At 45.2% G+C, this 20,037-nt stretch overlaps 2 protein-coding genes across 2 annotated transcripts in view; one reads left to right on the forward strand and one right to left on the reverse strand.

Annotated features, from left to right (window-relative positions):
- The window catches only part of LOC149450631 (uncharacterized), a 66,251-nt gene that overhangs the window by 16,182 nt on the left and 30,032 nt on the right, over positions 1-20,037 (reverse strand). The window lies entirely within an intron of this gene.
- Positions 979-5,603, forward strand: LOC149450633 (uncharacterized). The gene is made up of 4 exons (XM_089691672.1): positions 979-1,042; positions 4,998-5,060; positions 5,177-5,274; positions 5,364-5,603. Exons 1-4 carry the CDS (start codon positions 979-981, stop codon positions 5,601-5,603), a joined length of 465 nt encoding a protein of 154 aa, XP_089547798.1.

Raw genomic sequence — 20,037 nt, forward strand, 5'->3', positions numbered from 1 at the left:
TTGAAAAAAAAAACCAATATTTTCTCATTTCTGTTATAAAAATATCCAATAAACTCAAATTTTGTCATAAATTTAGGCCAACATGTATTTTGCTATATGTCTTTAGTAAAAAAAAATCCCAATAACTGCATAATAATTGGTTTGTGTGAAAGTTATAGCGTCTACAAACTATGGGATAGATAATGGAATTTATACAACTTATACTTTCTGACTGCCCATCACATTTCTTGAGGTGCTAAAATACCAGGATAGTACATACACCCCCAAATGACCCCTTTTCAGAAAGAAGACACCGTAAGCTATCTGCTGAGAGGCATGTTGAGTCCATGGAAGATTTATTTTTTTCTAAAAGTTTTTTTTTTTACACAAAATTGTCACTTTAATGACATATTGCTCACACAAGCCATGGGTAAATGTGGAATTACACCCCAAATACATTCTGCTACTTCTACCGAGTATGAGGATACCACATGTGAGAGACGTTTTGGGAGCCTAGCCACATACGGGAGTGTAACGGAAGCGTAGGCAGGACAGAACCCACGAAGAAGATGGGAAACACACAAAGCTTTATTGAACTCTGAAAGACACTCAATCAGGACAGTTCATGGCACTCCGCGACATGCGGCTTGTAGGGACACCCACGGTAAGTGGGCTCACGGGGACTCAAGGGGAGCTTGGCTTTGGCGTCTGGCCTCAACACAGCATACTAAGGACAACAGGCTCACGGGGACCCAATGGGACTTTAGTTGTGGGGTCTGGCCTAGCACAGCTCCCATCCAACTTTCTAGGGACATCAGGCTCACAGGGACTCAACGGGACTCCAACTGTGGAGTCTGGCCTAGCACAGCTCCCACTCAGCTTTCTAGGGACATCGGGCTCACGGGGACTCAAAGGGACTCCAACTGTGGAGTCTGGCCTAGCACAGTTCCCACCCAGCTTTCTAGGGACATCGGGCTCATGGGGACTCAATGGGTAGCGATGGCTCAAGCACTCAGGTGCATCACAGTTAGCTATACTCTGGGCACGCCATGGGGCAGTTCAAGTAAGGGTAGTCTAGGCGTGTAGTAGGGGCAGTTCATGACCTGGGTGTCTGTGCACACAACAGGGACAGTTCATGACATGGGTGGTCGGTGCGCACAACAGGGACAGTTCAGGACACGGGTAGTTTGTGCGCACAACAGGGACAGTTCAGGACACGGGGGTCGGTGCGCACACCAGGGACAGTTCAAGACACGGGTGGTCTGTGCGCACAACAGGGACAGTTCATGGCTTCTAGGGACACTTACGATAGGTGTCTTGCAGGTGCTCAACAGCAGGAGGCTTCCAGAGGGATAGGCGACTTGCAGACGCTCAGCAGCAGGCAGCTTCCAGGGACAAAGCGGTCAGCAGGCAGTACAGCTTCCCAGGGGCCCAACGATCAGCAGACAGGATGGCTTCCCAGGGGCCCAACGATCAGCAGACAGGATGGCTTCCCAGGGGCCCAACGATCAGCAGATGGGATGGCTTCCCAGGGGCCCAATGATCAGCAGATGGGACAGCTTCCCAGGGGACCAGTGATCTGCAGACAGGATGGCTTCCCAGGGACCCTCAGCAACAGACAGCGGCCCTCACAGTGGCCAGCTTCTCCAGGGCCCAACAATCAGCAGCAGGGGCCCTCGTAGCAGCCAGGAACAGCAGCGGGAGTCATGGCCATGGGTCTGACCTTTGAGGAGGGGGCTCATGCAGAGCACTCAGCAGGGATGCCTGCAGAGGCCCAGGCCCCACCCGGACCTCCCACAACCACAGTGGCTCCAGGGACAGCAGCAGGAGTCTTAGCCATGGGGTCTGACCTGTGGTAAGGGGGCTCATGCAGAGCACGCAGTGGGGATGCCTGCAGAGGCCCGGGCCCCACCCAGACCTCCCATGACTGTGGTGGCCCCAGGGACAGCAGCGGGAGGAAGAGAGCAAGCCTGGTCTCGAGCTGACCTTTTAAAAGCTGTGCGGGATGCTTCCAGGTTGCCCCGGCAATGGCCAGCCCAACGCCGTGTTGCCGGGCAATGAGGCACGTCCCTTGACAGGGGCCATGCTCTTGAGAGCCTTTGTCTGTCTGAGAGTACAGTCACGGGAAACTCTTGTGCCCTGCACTGCACTCACCAGGGGTGTGCAGCGCTGGGTTAGCGGCCCCGCACCAGAATCCCTCAGTGGGGTGTCACTTCTCTCTGTCTATATGTCCATAGAGGTGTGAGGTCCGCCACAGGGGTCACTTCCTTCTCATCCTGCGCAGCCTGCCTTCACAGGCTGCGTGAGGATGTGAGGAGGTGACGAGGGGCAGGGGGGTGAGGTGACCCCCCTCATCCTGTGCAGCCCATCTTCAAAGGCTGCAACAGGATGAGGAGAGGGTGAGGGGACACGGGAAAGACACAGGCACCGGGGGGGGGTTTGGACAAGGAGCAGGCACTCCATGACAGGGAGCCTGAAATCCAATGACCACTTTGAAAGCCTGAAGGTGCATAACCTCCTCATTTCACTTCCTCACTACCTATCAGTTTCGGAGGCCCTGAAATACCAGGATAGCACCAACCCCCCCCCAAATCACAGGTCTGATATACAGGTTTGACCCCATATCTGGCCAGCTTATTGGGGAGAAATAGTTTGAATGCAAGGTGGCCTAAAAAATGAATGAAGGACTCATCAACACAGATTTTTTTGGTGGGGAGTATAGACATCTGCACATTTTTGGTTAAGGTGATTTACAAGGGGATGAATTTTGTGGAGCCGGTCAAATTCAGGGTCACCCCGAGGATGACAGATTGTATTGTCATTGAAATGCGTAAATCGCATTATATTCTCATATCTATGCCTGGCCATGACAGCAGAGAACACGGCGTATGATGAATCGGGTCTGCGGACCAATACAACTGCAATTCATTTCTTTTAGTAATACCCATGTTGAGGGTTAGGCCCAAAAAAAACTTAAATTCAGAAACTGTAATAGGTTTCCATGCGAACAGTCTGGCAAGGTTTGAATTTGGGTTGGTGGTGATAAACTGTTGTGCATATAAAATGCTTTGATCCGCAATCAATGCATAGAGATCTTCCGTGAAAAACAGCTCCAAAAAATCAAGGGGAGGAGTTAAATTTGCTGTTTCCACCTGAATTCTGGGTTGGGCAGTGAATTGGGGAAGTACGGGTGCTGCAGAATTTGTGGGCTGCCAATCAGGATTTGCAAGCACACCCGGAAGGATACTATCGGTTCTACGGGCCTGTGTGCAAATTTTTGGTGGCTGCGGGACAATACTTGTGCTCACCACCACACCAGCTTGTACTGCACTTATGGGACTCGCCATGTCACCAAGTCATACTGCAGTGCTGGTATGTGAAAGACCAGGATGTACTAGGCCGCTGGTGCTCGCCAGTTCACCAAAAGGTAGTGTGGCACTAGTACTGGCACTCTGCTGCATATGAGAGTCATCATGCGTTTGTATCACCTCAGCAACCTGAGAAACGGGGTTGGGTATGCCTGACCTTAGCAGGAACCTCTTCTCCGTCATCTGAGTGATCTGTCAGGGTGCCGCTGCTGTCTACAGATTTGTATTCTGAGCCTGATTCTGTCAGGGAGTCTTCCCTTTCGCTCTCATCTGACATGCTCAGAATCCTGTAGGCCTCGTCACTAGTGTACCTTTGCTTGGACATTTTGGCCACTAAATTTATAGGTACCTAGTGTGACTCACGGGAAAAAGAGCGCCTGGCTGTCAGGGACTGCTTGAACCGCTACAAAAAATTTACCGACAAGTGCTAACAGAGATCAGGCCTGACTCTGTGAACACTGCGGTTTTGTGTGTAATGTATCAAGTGACAGTTATCTACTGACACTGCACTTGCTGGGGGAGAAGGGGGGGCATAGGGGATAAAGGCAGGTGCTGGCAGGTGCCGGGGCTGATCCCGCTAACGCTGCATTTTTGGGGATACTATAGTAGTGTGAACGCTGGTATAGCGCTAATCTGATCAAAGATATTGATCCGCTCAGACACTATACTAGCAATGGAGGTTTAGAGTGCAAGTGAGCGTGTTCCTGGCAATAAAGGGGTCAAATGTGATTACTGGTGTACTAGCGGCAATCTGACGCTATCTGGGAGGGGCACTAACTGACACTAATGCTATCTGAAGTCACCAGTGACACTAATACAGTGATCAGTAAAAATCTGTTCACTATAATCAATGACACTGGTGACAGGGCAGTGAAGGGGTTAACTGGGGGGCCGATCAGGGGGTTAAATGTGACCTAGGTGTGTTCTAACTGTGGGTATGTGCTGTTTTACTTACAATTTGTATGTCTTCTCTCTCTGGTAAGGAATGTGCCCAGGCAGAGAAGAATGACATCATATCCTGTCCTGTGTAACTGTCAACAAAGGACAGGATAGGACAGGGACCGATCATCCGATTTCAGCCGGACATCACTGGCTGAAACTGAATGATTGATCCCTCGGGGATCAAATGGTGACAGCCGCGAGTTGGCGGGGGCGTGCGTACACCCCCCCTGCCCGAGAAAAACCTTGGGAGTGTGGAGCACGTTTTAAAAAAAAGCTGTGCCACCCTGCCACCATTTTAATGCAGTGGCTGTTCGGCAAGAGGTTAGGGGACGTTTATCGGGGCTGCAGTTCCTCTAAACTCCACAAGATGGGGATCTCATTTCTACTACCCAGACAGGACTTCTCTATGGAATACAGATAGGAAGTGATGTCAGGTACAGTCAGGAAGTGATGTCAGGTACTGATAGGAAGTGATGTCAGGAACAGACAGGAAGTCATCTGGAATAAAGACAGGAAGTTCCATATGGTGCGAAGCAGATCGGAGACATTGCTGGATTTGGCAGCAGAGGAGGTAATAAGATGTTATGTTCTATTTACACCCAGTAACCCCCCGTCATGTCCGTCCTCTTCCTCCATTGTCACTGTGATGTTTTTTTATCTCCAGCAGATGATGATACACACATGTTGATGATACATATCAATATTTAGAAGGACACAAGGATCTCTACAAGGACGTCATGATGGACAATCAGCCGCCCCTCACATCACCGGGTAAGAGGAGACTTTATTGTAAAGGAGAGAGCAGTACGGAGGATCCACCTAGATCCCCCATCATCTGATAAACACATAGAAACAATGGATTCAGTCAGTGTGTGTGTTTCCTACAGATGGATCCAGTCATGGGAACCCACCAGAGAGATGTCCCCGTCCTCTGTATTCCCGGGATTCCACACAGGAAGGTTACACCATCCCTCACCATCATCAGGTAGATGAGGAACAATCACTGATAGTATCATTAGGATCTGTACATTATCTGCATTGTTACCATTGATGTCATTTTTATTATATATTCAGAGTGGAAACCTGAGAGATCCTAAAGTTGAGGCTAAAGAAGAGATAAAAGAGGAGGAGGATGAGGATGGGGGGATGGAGCAGTCAGAGCTTCTAAAAGAACACAAAGATCTGTACCAGGACACCATGGTGGAGTCATCCAGCTACAGGAACCCACCAGAGAGATGTCCCTGTCCTCTGTATTCCCGGGATTCCACACAGGAAGGTCACACCATCCCTCACCATCATCAGGTAGATGATTGACAATTATTGGTAGTTGTGATTTATACACAGCATGTTTGTTACAATTAATGTTTTATTATATCTTTCAGAGTGGAATCCTCGGGGATGATAATATTGATGTTAAAGAAGAGTATAAAGAGGAGGATGAGGAGTATGGAGTGATGGAGGAGTTTTCAGAAGGACACAAGGATATGATGGAGCCACCTAATACCAGGAACCCACCAGAGAGATGTCCCCATCCTCTGTATTCCAGGGATTCCACACAGGAAGGTCACACCATCCCTCACCATTACAAGGTTGGTGGGATGGAGCATCTAGAACATGGACTCATAGAGACAATGTGTGGAGTTTTTTTTTTTTGTGACCTTATATTTTACAGATGATATTTTCTCTCATTTCCTTGATTTAGAGTGGAGATCCAATCGATATAGAATTTGAGGTGAAAGCAGAAGAAGAAGAGGCGTATGTGAGGGATGATCAGCAGTCTATGGAGGAGGATGGAATAACGGGGACATTTATAGAGGAGGACACTCCTACAGAGATCAGCACAGGTGGGTCATTTATTATTATTATTATTATTATTATTATTATACAGGATTTATGGTGCCAACAGTTTGCTCAGCGCTTTACAATATAATGGGAGACAATGCAGCAACAATAGTTCAATACAAGAGGGTTAAGAGGGCCTTGCTTCTTGGAGCTTACAATCTAGGAGGGAGGGGCTAGTGGTACAAAAGGTAGTAACTGTGGGGGATGGACTGGTTGGAAGAGTAGAAGATTCCAGTATTAGCTGAGGGCAGGATAGGCTTCCCTGAAGAGAGAGGTTTTTCGGACATTGCCGAAAGTGGGCAGAGTAGGTGATAGTGTGATAAATTGGGGTAGAGAGTTCCACAGGATGGGGGAAGCTCTGGAGAAGTCATGGAGACGAGCATGGGAGGAGGAGACAAGGGAGCTAGAGAGTAGGAGGTCTTGCGAGGAGCGGAAAGTACGGCTTGGGTGATATTTGGAGACAAGATTGCTGATGTAACTTGGGGCGGAGTTATAAATGGCTTTATACGTTATTGTTAATGTTTTGAATTTTATCCATTTGGCAATGGGAAGCCAGTGGAGGGATTGGCAGAGAGGGGTGGAGGACACTGAATGGAGGCCAGTGGAGGGATTGGCAGAGAGGGGTGGAGGACACTGAATGGAGGCCAGTGGAGGGATTGGCAGAGAGGGGTGGAGGACACTGAATGGAGGCCAGTGGAGGGATTGGCAGAGAGGGGTGCAGATACAGAACGGTTAGTAAGGTGGATGAGTCTGGCAGCAGCATTCATGATAGACTGAAGAGGGGATAGCCTGCGATGAGGTCGGCCAATGAGGAGGGAGTTACAATAGTCAAGTTGAGATATAACAAGGGGGTGTATAAGTTGCTTAGTGGTTTCTGAGGTTAGGAACGGGTGTATCTTGGAGATGTTGCGGAGGTTGGAGATGTTGCGGAGGTGAAGTCTACAAGATTTGGACAGTGATTGGATTTGGGGGTGAAAGGACAGATGGGAGTCTAGGATTACACCTAGTACCCTGGCATGAGGGGAGGGAATGATGGTTGTATTATTGATCTTGATGGAGAAGTCAGGGGAGGGGGCACGGGCTGGAGGGAATACTAAGAGCTCAGTTTTGGAAAGAATGAGTTTGAGGAAGTGGAGTGACATCCATGTCGATATGTCACTTAGTAGGGTAGTAATGCGGGAGGAGAATGAAGGGGTGAGGTGAGGAGGAGACTGAAGGGGTGAGGTGAGGAGTAGAAAGAGAGATTTGTGTGTCGTCAGCATAGAGATGGTACTTAAAGCCATGGGAGTTTATCAAGTGACCAAGGGAGGAGGTGTAGATGGAGAAGAGCAGGGGCCCAAGGACGGAACTTTGAGGGACCCCTACAGAGAGAGGGAGTGAGGAGGAGGAGGCAGAGTTATTGGTAACACTGAAGGAGCATTGGGATAGGTAAGAGGAGAACCAGGAGAGAGTGGAGTCTCGAAGGCCAAGAGAGTGGAGTTTTTTGAGGAGGAGGGGATGGTCAACCATATTAAAAGCTGCAGAGAGATCAAGTAATAGGAGTACGGAGTAGTGGCCATTGGTTTTAGCAATTAGTAGATCATTAGTGAGGTTTAGTAGGGCAGTTTCAGTGGAGTGTAGAGAGTGAAATCCAGACTGTAAAGGGTCAAGAAGGTTGTTGTCAGTGAGGTGGGAGCTCAGGTGATGTATTATACATGGTGATCATATCCCCCCTTATGTATTATACATGGAGATCATATCCCCCCTTATGTATTATACATGGAGATCATATCCCCCCTTATGTATTATACATGGAGATCATATCCCCCCTTATGTATTATACATGGAGATCATATCCCCCTTATGTATTATACATGGCGATCATATCCCCCCCTTATGTATTATACATGGAGATCATATCCCCCCTTATGTATTATACATGGAGATCATATCCCCCTTATGTATTATACATGGAGATCATATCCCCCCTTATGTATTATACATGGAGATCATATCCCCCCTTATGTATTATACATGGTGATCATATCCCCCCCTTATGTATTATACATGGAGATCATATCCCCCTTATGTATTATACATGGCGATCATATCCCCCCCTTATGTATTATACATGGTGATCATATCCCCCTTATGTATTATACATGGAGATCATATCCCCCTTATGTATTATACATGGAGATCATATCCCCCTTATGTATTATACATGGTGTTCATATCCCCCTTATGTATTATACATGGTGATCATATCCCCCCCTTATGTATTATACATGGAGATCATATCCCCCTTATGTATTATACATGGAGATCATATCCCCCTTATGTATTATACATGGTGTTCATATCCCCCTTATGTATTATACATGGTGATCATATCCCCCCCTTATGTATTATACATGGAGATCATATCCCCCCTTATGTATTATACATGGAGATCATATCCCCCTTATGTATTATACATGGCGATCATATCCCCCCCTTATGTATTATACATGGTGATCATATCCCCCTTATGTATTATACATGGAGATCATATCCCCCTTATGTATTATACATGGAGATCATATCCCCCTTATGTATTATACATGGTGTTCATATCCCCCTTATGTATTATACATGGTGATCATATCCCCCCCTTATGTATTATACATGGAGATCATATCCCCCTTATGTATTATACATGGAGATCATATCCCCCTTATGTATTATACATGGTGTTCATATCCCCCTTATGTATTATACATGGTGATCATATCCCCCCCTTATGTATTATACATGGAGATCATATCCCCCCTTATGTATTATACATGGAGATCATATCCTCCTTATGTATTATACATGGAGATCATATCCCCCCCTTATGTATTATACATGGAGATCATATCCCCCCTTATGTATTATACATGGAGATCATATCCCCCTTATGTATTATACATGGTGATCATATCCCCCCCTTATGTATTATACATGGAGATCATATCCCCCCTTATGTATTATACATGGAGATCATATCCCCCTTATGTATTATACATGGTGATCATATCCCCCCCTTATGTATTATACATGGAGATCATATCCCCCCTTATGTATTATACATGGAGATCATATCCCCCTTATGTATTATACATGGTGATCATATCCCCCCCTTATGTATTATACATGGAGATCATATCCCCCCTTATGTATTATACATGGAGATCATATCCCCCTTATGTATTATACATGGTGATCATATCCCCCCCTTATGTATTATACATGGAGATCATATCCCCCCTTATGTATTATACATGGAGATCATATCCCCCTTATGTATTATACATGGAGATCATATCCCCCCTTATGTATTATACATGGAGATCATATCCCCCCTTATGTATTATACATGGAGATCATATCCCCCCTTATGTATTATACATGGAGATCATATCCCCCTTATGTATTATACATGGAGATCATATCCCCCCTTATGTATTATACATGGAGATCATATCCCCCCTTATGTATTATACATGGAGATCATATCCCCCCTTATGTATTATACATGGAGATCATATCCCCCCTTATGAATTATACATGGAGATCATATCCCCCTTATGTATTATACATGGTGATCATACCCCCCTTATGTATTATACATGGTGATCATATCCTCCCCTTATGTATTATACATGTAGATCATATCCCCCCCTTATGTATTATACATGGAGATCATATCCCCCCTTATGTATTACACATGGAGAACATATCCCCCCTTATGTATTATACATGGAGATCATATCCCCCTTATGTATTATACATGGAGATCATATCCCCCCTTATGTATTATACATGGAGATCATATCCCCCCTTATGTATTATACATGGAGATCATATCCCCCCTTATGTATTATACATGGAGATCATATCCCCCCCTTATGTATTATACATGGAGATCATATCCCCCCTTATGTATTATACATGGAGATCATATCCCCCCTTATGTATTATACATGGAGATCATATCCCCCCTTATGTATTATACATGGAGATCATATCCCCCCCTTATGTATTATACTGTACATGGAGATCATATCCCCCCTTATGTATTATACATGGAGATCATATCCCCCCTTATGTATTATACATGGAGATCATATCCCCCCCTTATGTATTATACATGGAGATCATATCCCCCCTTATGTATTATACATGGAGATCATATCCCTCCCTTATGTATTATACATGGTGATCATATCCCCCCTTATGTATTATACATGGAGATCATATCCCCCCTTATGTATTATACATGGAGATCATATCCCCCCTTATGTATTATACATGGTGATCATATCCCCCTTATGTATTATACATGGAGATCATATCCCCCCTTATGTATTATACATGGAGATCATATCCCCCCCTTATGTATTATACATGGAGATCATATTCCCCCTTATGTATTATACATGGAGATCATATCCCCCTTATGTATTATACATGGAGATCATATCCCCCCTTATGTATTATACATGGAGATCATATCCCCCCTTATGTATTATACATGGAGATCATATCCCCCCTTATGTATTATACATGGAGATCATATCCCCCCTTATGAATTATACATGGAGATCATATCCCCCTTATGTATTATACATGGAGATCATATCCCCCTTATGTATTATACATGGAGATCATATCCCCCTTATGTATTATACATGGTGATCATATCCTCCCCTTATGTATTATACATGTAGATCATATCCCCCCTTATGTATTATACATGGAGATCATATCCCCCCTTATGTATTACACATGGAGAACATATCCCCCCTTATGTATTACACATGGAGATCATATCCCCCTTATGTATTATACATGGAGATCATATCCCCCCCTTATGTATTATACATGGAGATCATATCCCTCCCTTATGTATTATACATGGTGATCATATCCCCCCTTATGTATTATACATGGAGATCATATCCCCCCTTATGTATTATACATGGAGATCATATCCCCCCTTATGTATTATACATGGAGATCATATCCCCCCTTATGTATGATACATGGAGATCATATCCCCCCCTTATGTATTATACATGGAGATCATATCCCCCCCTTATGTATTATACATGGAGATCATATCCCCCCTTATGTATTATACATGGAGATCATATCCCCCCTTATGTATTATACATGGAGATCATATCCCCCCTTATGTATTATACATGGAGATCATATCCCCCTTATGTATTATACATGGAGATCATATCCCCCCTTATGTATTATACATGGAGATCATATCCCCCCTTATGTATTATACATGGAGATCATATCCCCCCCCCCTTATGTATTATACATGGAGATCATATCCCCCCCCCTTATGTATTATACATGGAGATCATATCCCCCCCCCTTATGTATTATACATGGAGATCATATCCCCCCTTATGTATTATACATGGAGATCATATCCCCCCTTATGTATTATACATGGAGATCATATCCCCCTTATGTATTACACATGGAGATCATATCCCCCCTTATGTATTATACATGGAGATCATATCCCCCCTTATGTATTATACATGGAGATCATATCCCCCCCTTATATATTATACATGGAGATCATATCCCCCCTTATGTATTATACATGGAGATCATATCCCCCCTTATGTATTATACATGGAGATCATATCCCCCCCCTTATGTATTATACATGGAGATCATATCCCCCCTTATGTATTATACATGGAGATCATATCCCCCCTTATGTATTATACATGGAGATCATATCCCCCCTTATGTATTACACATGGAGATCATATCCCCCTTATGTATTACACATGGAGATCATATCCCCCTTATGTATTATACATGGAGATCATATCCCCCCTTATGTATTATACATGGAGATCATATCCCCCTTATGTATTATACATGGAGATCATATCCCCCCTTATGTATTATACATGGAGATCATATCCCCCTTATGTATTATACATGGAGATCATATCCCCCTTATGTATTATACATGGAGATCATATCCCCCTTATGTATTATACATGGAGATCATATCCCCCTTATGTATTATACATGGTGATCATATCCCCCCTTATGTATTATACATGGAGATCATATCCCCCTTTATGTATTATACATGGAGATCATATCCCCCCTTATGTATTATACATGGAGATCATATCCCCCCTTATGTATTATACATGGAGATCATATCCCCCCCTTATGTATTATACATGGAGATCATATCCCCCCTTATGTATTATACATGGAGATCATATCCCCCCCTTATGTATTATACATGGAGATCATATCCCCCCCTTATGTATTATACATGGAGATCATATCCCCCCTTATGTATTATACATGGAGATCATATCCCCCCTTATGTATTATACATGGTGATCATATCCCCCTTGGGATTTTTAATATCAGACCCTATATTGTTTATAAATATATTATTAAGTCGGGGTCCCAACACTGTACCTTGGGGTACCCCACTAACCCCTTCCATACCGGGCACTTTTTCCCCCTTCCTGCCCAGGCCATTTTTCAGGTTTCAGCGCTCTCACACTTTGCATGACAACTGCGCGATCATACAACATTGTACCCAAAGTAAAAACTGGGGGATATCTGTACCGTCCTGACATTTGGGGGGATATCTGTACTGTCCTGACATTTGGGGGATATCTGTACTGTCCTGACATTTGGGGGATATCTGTACTTTTCTGACATTTGGGGATATCTGTACTGTTCTGACATTTGGGGGATATCTGTACCGTCCCGACATTTGGAAGATATCTGTACCATCCTGACATTTGGGGGATATCTGTACCGTCCCGACATTTGGGGGATATCTGTACCGTCCCGACATTTGGGGGATATCTGTACCGTTCTGACATTTGGGGGATATCTGTACCGTTCTGACATTTGGGGGATATCTGTCCCGTCCTGACATTTGGGGGATATCTGTCCCGTCCTGACATTTGGGGGATATCTGTCCCGTCCTGACATTTGGGGGATATCTGTCCCGTCCTGACATTTGGGGGATATCTGCACCCTCCTGACATTTGGGGATATCTGCACCATCCTGACATTTGGGGGATATCTGTCCTGTCCTGACATTTGGGAGATATCTGTACTGTCCTGACAATCTTAGACCTCTAGAAATTAGATTGGCCGTCAGTACTTCAGGATCGATCAATTTTCAGATATCTCCCATAGTTTGTGAACTCTATAACTTCCCTTCAGACTAAATCATAAATACTAATTTGGATTTTTTTCACCAAAGACATGTAGCAGAATACATCTCGGCCTAAATTTATGAAGAACAATTATTTATTTGCAAACTTTTATAACAGAAACAAAGAAAAATGTGGGTTTTTTTTTTCAAAATTTTTGTTCTTCTTTTGGGAAAAAAATTAAGCCATCCATTGTATACAACTGTCATGTGACCTGCACTATATACTCTGTTGTACATTACATACTCCTGACCCCTGCACTATATACTCTGTTGTACATTACATACTCCTGACCCCTGCACTATATACTCTGTTGTACATTCCATACTCTTGACCCCTGCACTATATACTCTATGTTGTACATTACATACTCCTGACCCCTGCACTATATACTCTGTTGTACATTACATTCTCCTGACCCCTGCACTCTATACTCTATGTTGTACATTACATACTCCTGACCCCTGCACTATATACTCTATGTTGTACATTACATACTCCTGACCCCTGCACTATATACTCTATGTTGTACATTACATACTCCTGACCCCTGCACTATATACTCTATGTTGTACATTACATACTCCTGACCCCTGCACTATATACTCTATGTTGTACATTACATACTCCTGACCCCTGCACTATATACTCTATGTTGTACATTACATACTCCTGACCCCTGCACTATATACTCTATGTTGTACATTACATCCTCCTGACCCCAGCACTATATACTCTGTGTTGTACATTACATACTCCTGACCCCTGCACTATATACTCTATGTTGTACATTGCATACTCCTGACCCCTGCACTATATACTCTATATTGTACATTACATAGTCCTGACCCCTGCACTATATACTCTATGTTGTACATTACATACTCCTGACCCCTGCACTATATACTCTGTTGTACATTACATACTCCTGACCCCTGTACTATATACTCTATGTTGTACATTACATACCCCTGACCCCTGCACTATATACTCTATGTTGTACATTCCATAGTCATGACTTCTGCTCTCCCCCTCCCCCCACTGCTATATATACACATAATATGGATTCTCTTTTGTTCCCCCAATTTCCTCCCAGCTGGACATTTTATATCGGATGATGTGATTGGAGCACAGACTTTTACATGGTGATAATAATGTGATAACATCCTCCAACTTTGGACCCTTAAACAGAAAGTGATAATGAGGGAGGAGTCAATACCCCAATGATGGTGGTCTTCAGGATCAGTCCAGTCTTTATCTTGGTTGTTTTCCATCCTCACTCTCTGACCTCTGGTGGGGCTCAGCCCCACTGTTCTTCATGACTAAATCATGGACTAAATAAGGAAGTGCAGTACTTCTTGTGTTGGGAAGATGGTGATGAGTGATAGAGGGGGTGGGGACCCTCGTCCTATAATCCCATCATCACTGTCCCTCCTATAAAAGACAGTTCTGGTTGTTTCCTCACTCTCTGACTAAGGTCCATGAATAAAGAAATGACCTGGTAGGAGATCAGAGGAGCCATTTCCTAGTTCCCTTGAGAGTGGAATTGTAAGCTCCTCAGAGACCAAGCTGCCTGATGTGGGCGGAGTCCTGGTTTGGGGGAACCAATCAGCTCCTGTCTAGTAATCCTCTTTGTCTTTGTATTTTAGTCCATGGCCGGGAGATGAGGAAAACCTCCGAGGATTGTCTCACTTTGTCTCCAGACTGGAAAGTAGAAGATGAGGACATCACACAGTATAGTCCAGGAGAAAACCCGGCTCCCTCCAATGTCCATCCGGCACCACCCAGTGTAGATGGACCATCGGATTCCTCGTATCCTGAGGAACCTCAGACTGTGCGGGACCGGGCCGGCCTTCCAACAGGGAAGAGGTTCTCCTGTACTGAGTGCGGGAAGAGGTTCAGTTCTACATACAATCTTAATGTGCATAAAAGATCTCACACGGGGGAGAAGCCGTATTCCTGTCCTGAATGTGGGAAATGTTTTTCAGAGAAGTCCAGTCTGCACAAACATCAGAGATCTCACACAGGGGAGAAGCCGTATTCCTGTCCCGAGTGTGGGAAATGTTTTTCACTGAAGCACATTCTTTACATCCATCAGAGATCTCACACGGGGGAGAAACCGAATTCTTGTCCTGAGTGTGGGAAATGTTTTTCAGAGAAGTCCCATCTTTACAGACATCAGAGATCTCACACGGGGGAAAAGCCGTATTCCTGTCCTGAGTGCGGGAAATGTTATTCATTGAAGTCCAGTCTGCACACACATCAGAGATGTCACACAGGAGAGAAGCCGTATTTCTGTCCTGAGTGCGGGAAATGTTTTTCAGATAAGTCCAGTTTTTCCAAACATAAGAGATCTCACACGGGGGACAAGCCGTATTCCTGTCCTGAGTGCGGGAAATGTTTTTTAGATAAGTCCCATCTTTACACACATCAGAGATCTCACACAGGGGAGAAGCCGTATTCCTGCCCTGAGTGTGGGAAATGTTTTTCAGTGAAGTCCAGTCTTTACAGACATCAGAGATCTCACACGGGGCAGAAGCCGTATTCTTGTCCTGAGTGAGGGAAATGTTCCTCACTGAAGTCCTATGTTCCTGTACATCAGGGGTCCCACACAACCCTGGAGGTGTATTAGTGCCTTGAGTGCGGGAAATGTCTTCTAGATGAATGTTGCTGGACATCCCAGCTCTCATGTGGGGAAGAAGCACACCCTGATATACACCTCAGATATACTCCATGGCTGATCTTCATCATGGAAGAAACAGTTCATAAGGAGATCAGAGGTCCTCAAAGACATGGATGAAGTGTGGGGCCGGGTCGGCCATTGATGGCAGGGGAAGAATAAAAATGGAGTCCTACCCTAGAGCACTGGGCTGACTTCTCATTGGGGTGCAGCCTATATACTAGAGATGGTTTGCACCTAAATGGAAGGGGGTCTGCTGTGCTGGGGGAGGGGTTTATGGGAAGACTGAAGGAGTATATAAACTAGGATGGAGGGGGGAGGGAGAATTCAGTTAAAATGGGGTAGACAGATCAGACATGTCAGTACTTATTGGGGGGTGGAATGGGGAAAGATGGGGGGAGGGCTATGGCAGATGGTAAGAAGGTTCCCATGTTACAACCAGTGGAATTGGTACCATTTGTATGAAAATAAAAAAATACACAAAATCCGTGTGAACAAGGTGTCGGTGAATGGACAAGGTGTCAGTGAATGAACAAGGTGTCAGTGAATGAAGGAGGTGTCAGTGAATGAAGGAGGTGTCAGTGAATGGACAAGGTGTCGGTGAATGGACAAGGTGTCGGTGAATGAACAAGGTGTCAGTGAATGAACAAGGTGTCAGTGAATGAAAGTGTTTGTTCCCCAATGCCAGAAGTGTGCCCAGCACAATAGGTGAGTTGGAAGGTTTGGTGCATGAAGAGAACTAGGATTGAATTGGTATTGCTGAATCTTGGCTTCATTCCTCACATGACTGGGCCATTCATATTCCTGGCTAGGTTCTCTTTCGGAGAGACGGGGGAAATAGGAAAGGTGGTGGTGTCTGTCTCTATGTGAGAAGTGATCTCAGAGCGAGTGTGAAAGAGGACCTAGTTGATGGAGAATGTGATGAGGCTGAAGTATTATGGGTGGAACTGCACATGGGGGGCGGTACTACAAAGGTCATCATTGGAGTTTGTTATAGGCCTCCCACTGTTAATGAGGAGGTGGAGACTCAGCTCCTCCCACATATGGAAAGGGCTGGGACAGTGATAATAATGGGGGATGGTAACGACCCGGAAAGTGACTGGAGTAATGGGACTGCGGGTGTAAACACAAAACAACCCCTCCTGCCCTCTATGGCCCAGAACAAGGGTGGATAGATGGACCCGGAACTTGAAGAAATTCCCCACCAAGGCATCAAAGGTTGTGCGGCTCTAAACAAGGCTGGGGAAGCCCCACCAATACTGGAAAGTGAAACAAAAAGCGCACCAACCTTGCGCATTACCTCAGTAAAATGTGATTTTATTGGATGTGAAAATATCCTCACAGAGAAGTATAACAAGCGTGTAAAGTCCTTAGTGAGACTTGACCAATCAGAGACCAGCGCGAGTCTAAACACGAGGGAAGGTTCTCAGAGTCGACGCGTTTCGAGTCCCTTCTTCATCAGAGCTGACTTGGCAATGACAGTCCTCTTCAATATATAACAAAATAAATCCGTGACTCCTAAACTAAATCCCACCAAAAAGTCACACTTTCTCCCCAGAAAGTACAATATAATAAAATAACTTTTTGTGTAAAATTCAAATACAATTAAAATTAAAATAATTAAAAATGATCACCAATTACAATCATAAAATGTCCAATTCAAATGTGTCCAACAAAATCCAAAAGTCCAAATTCCAGACTTCCCTCCAGTAAGAAGGATAATAATCCTAATTGTTCCACCAAAAACCTCAAAACAAAGAAATAAACTATATAGTGCATTCCCCTCATTTACATAAATAATCCTCTAATTCCTGCAAATCACAAACATTCAAAAATGTGCAAAAACACAAAAAAAAAAAAAAAAATATATATATATAATACACAAATTGTGAACACTCCGTAACCATTCCAACACTGTGTGCGCTCCGTGACCGTTCCAACACTGTGTGCACTCCGTGACCGTTCCAACACTGTGTGCGCTCCGTGATCATCCCAACACTGTGTGCTCCGTGACCGTCCCAACACTGTGCGCGCTCCGTGACCGTCCCAACACTGTGCGCGCTCCGTGACCGTCCCAACACTGTGCGCGCTCCGTGACCGTCCCAACACTGTGCGCGCTCCGTGATCGTCCCAACACTGTGTGCGCTCCGTGATTGTCCCAACACTGTGTGCTCCGTGACCATCCCAACACTGTGTGCACTCTGTGACCGTGCCAACACTGTGTGCGCTCCGTGACCGTCCCAACACTGTGCACTCTGTGACCGTCCCAAGACTGTGTGCTCTCCGTGACCGTCCCAACACTGTGTGCACTCCGTGACCGTCCCAACACTGTGCGCGCTCCGTGACCGTCCCAACACTGTGCGCGCTCCGTGACCGTCCCAACACTGTGCGCTCCGTGACCGTCCCAACACTGTGTGCGCTCCGTGACCGTCCCAACACTGTGTGCACTCTGTGACCGTTCCAACACTGTGTGCATTCCGTGACCATTCCAACACTGTGTGCACTCCGTGACTGTTCCAACACTGTGTGCACTTTGTGACTGTTCCAACACTGTGTACACTCCGTGACCATTCCAACACTGTGCGCACTCCGTGACCGTTCCTACACTGTGCACTCCGTGACCCAACAAACAATAGTATTTGTACGCTTATTCAATACTCTGGAATGAAAACTCCTCCCATTCCTTCATTCCGGGATGAGACTTCCAAGGTCCTCACAAAGATAAGAAGACTCTTTTAGACGGATCACCAAGGCAACGGGACACATTTATCAGCAACTTACATCTGAAAAAAGGAACTTCCAGCTCTTTCAGTAGCTCTCTAATATAACCAGCAATCAATGGCTGAAAACCATATGTTTCAAACCAACAAAATGGCCGCGGTGACACTTCCGGTTAGCGTGTGTGCGTCTTGACGTCACATCCCCTAACGTGTTTCGTCTCTTCCGGACTTCATCTGAAGGGATACGGATGTCTCTTCAGCCGCTCTTTTATTTAAATGCCTCTCAATAGCCAGAGGCCATGTCGGCCATTTTCAATAAGGGCAAAACCGTCCTTATAAGTTCCTTTCTCAAACGCATTTTAAACAACTATGTAACAAACCTTTCTGGATCGGTAACAACGTCATCACATGATAGAAAACATAGACATTAGCCACACAGAAAACATGAAATCACATGAATTATAGAACATCCTCTTCTCAGCCCAAAACGTTCCGTTACATATATACCTCCATATATCCTATACCATATAGGAGACATTCCTGGATCTGGCGGCAGAGGAGGTAATATGTAGATGAACCCCTTCAGGGGGAGGAGTTGATGATAATATATTTGCTCCCAAAGCTGGCCTACATGGTTCAGTTTTATCGTTCAGCCAGTGGGATGATCATAAAAAGCTGAACGGATTCCCCCATCCACACATTGGAGGTGGATGGGGGAATCCTCCCTGCTGCACTCCTGTATTCTGACAATGGGGGGACTCCTCCGCTCTCAGAATACACAGATCAGCACTGAAGCTATTGGCTGCAGCCGCTGGGGGAGTGGCTTTTATCCGGCAGTGGCCACACATGGATGGAAATGTGAGCGATCCCTGCTGAACCAGCTGAATTTCCATGGATCTATGGTCACCTTCAGTGACTTCCTCCCCTCCCCCTCATCTCCTTCATGATGGAAGTCATGCTGAGATCATCTCCCATTGGCTGAGCAATATTCTCATTTGTCTCTCAGCTCCTTCTTGCTATTCCTCGTCCTGCCTGTTGTTTCCTTGGATTGATTTTCTGTGTAGTGACCCCGGCTTGGTCTCTTGGATGCGCTCGTCTGTTGCTTGCCCTGACCTGTCTCCTGATTCCTGGATCTCCTCCTCATCTCTCCTCCATATCCTCTTACACAGCTTTTCTCCACACCTGCAGTGACCCTGGGGGGAGGAAACTTGGCACCAGCACGCCGCCAAATCCATCCCCACCATTAGGGGCTCTGGAGACAA

The sequence above is a fragment of the Staurois parvus genome, unplaced genomic scaffold (assembly GCF_062004578.1).
Source record: "Staurois parvus isolate SC_StPar_1 unplaced genomic scaffold, SC_StPar_1.0 ptg000569l, whole genome shotgun sequence".
Taxonomy (NCBI): domain Eukaryota; kingdom Metazoa; phylum Chordata; class Amphibia; order Anura; family Ranidae; genus Staurois; species Staurois parvus.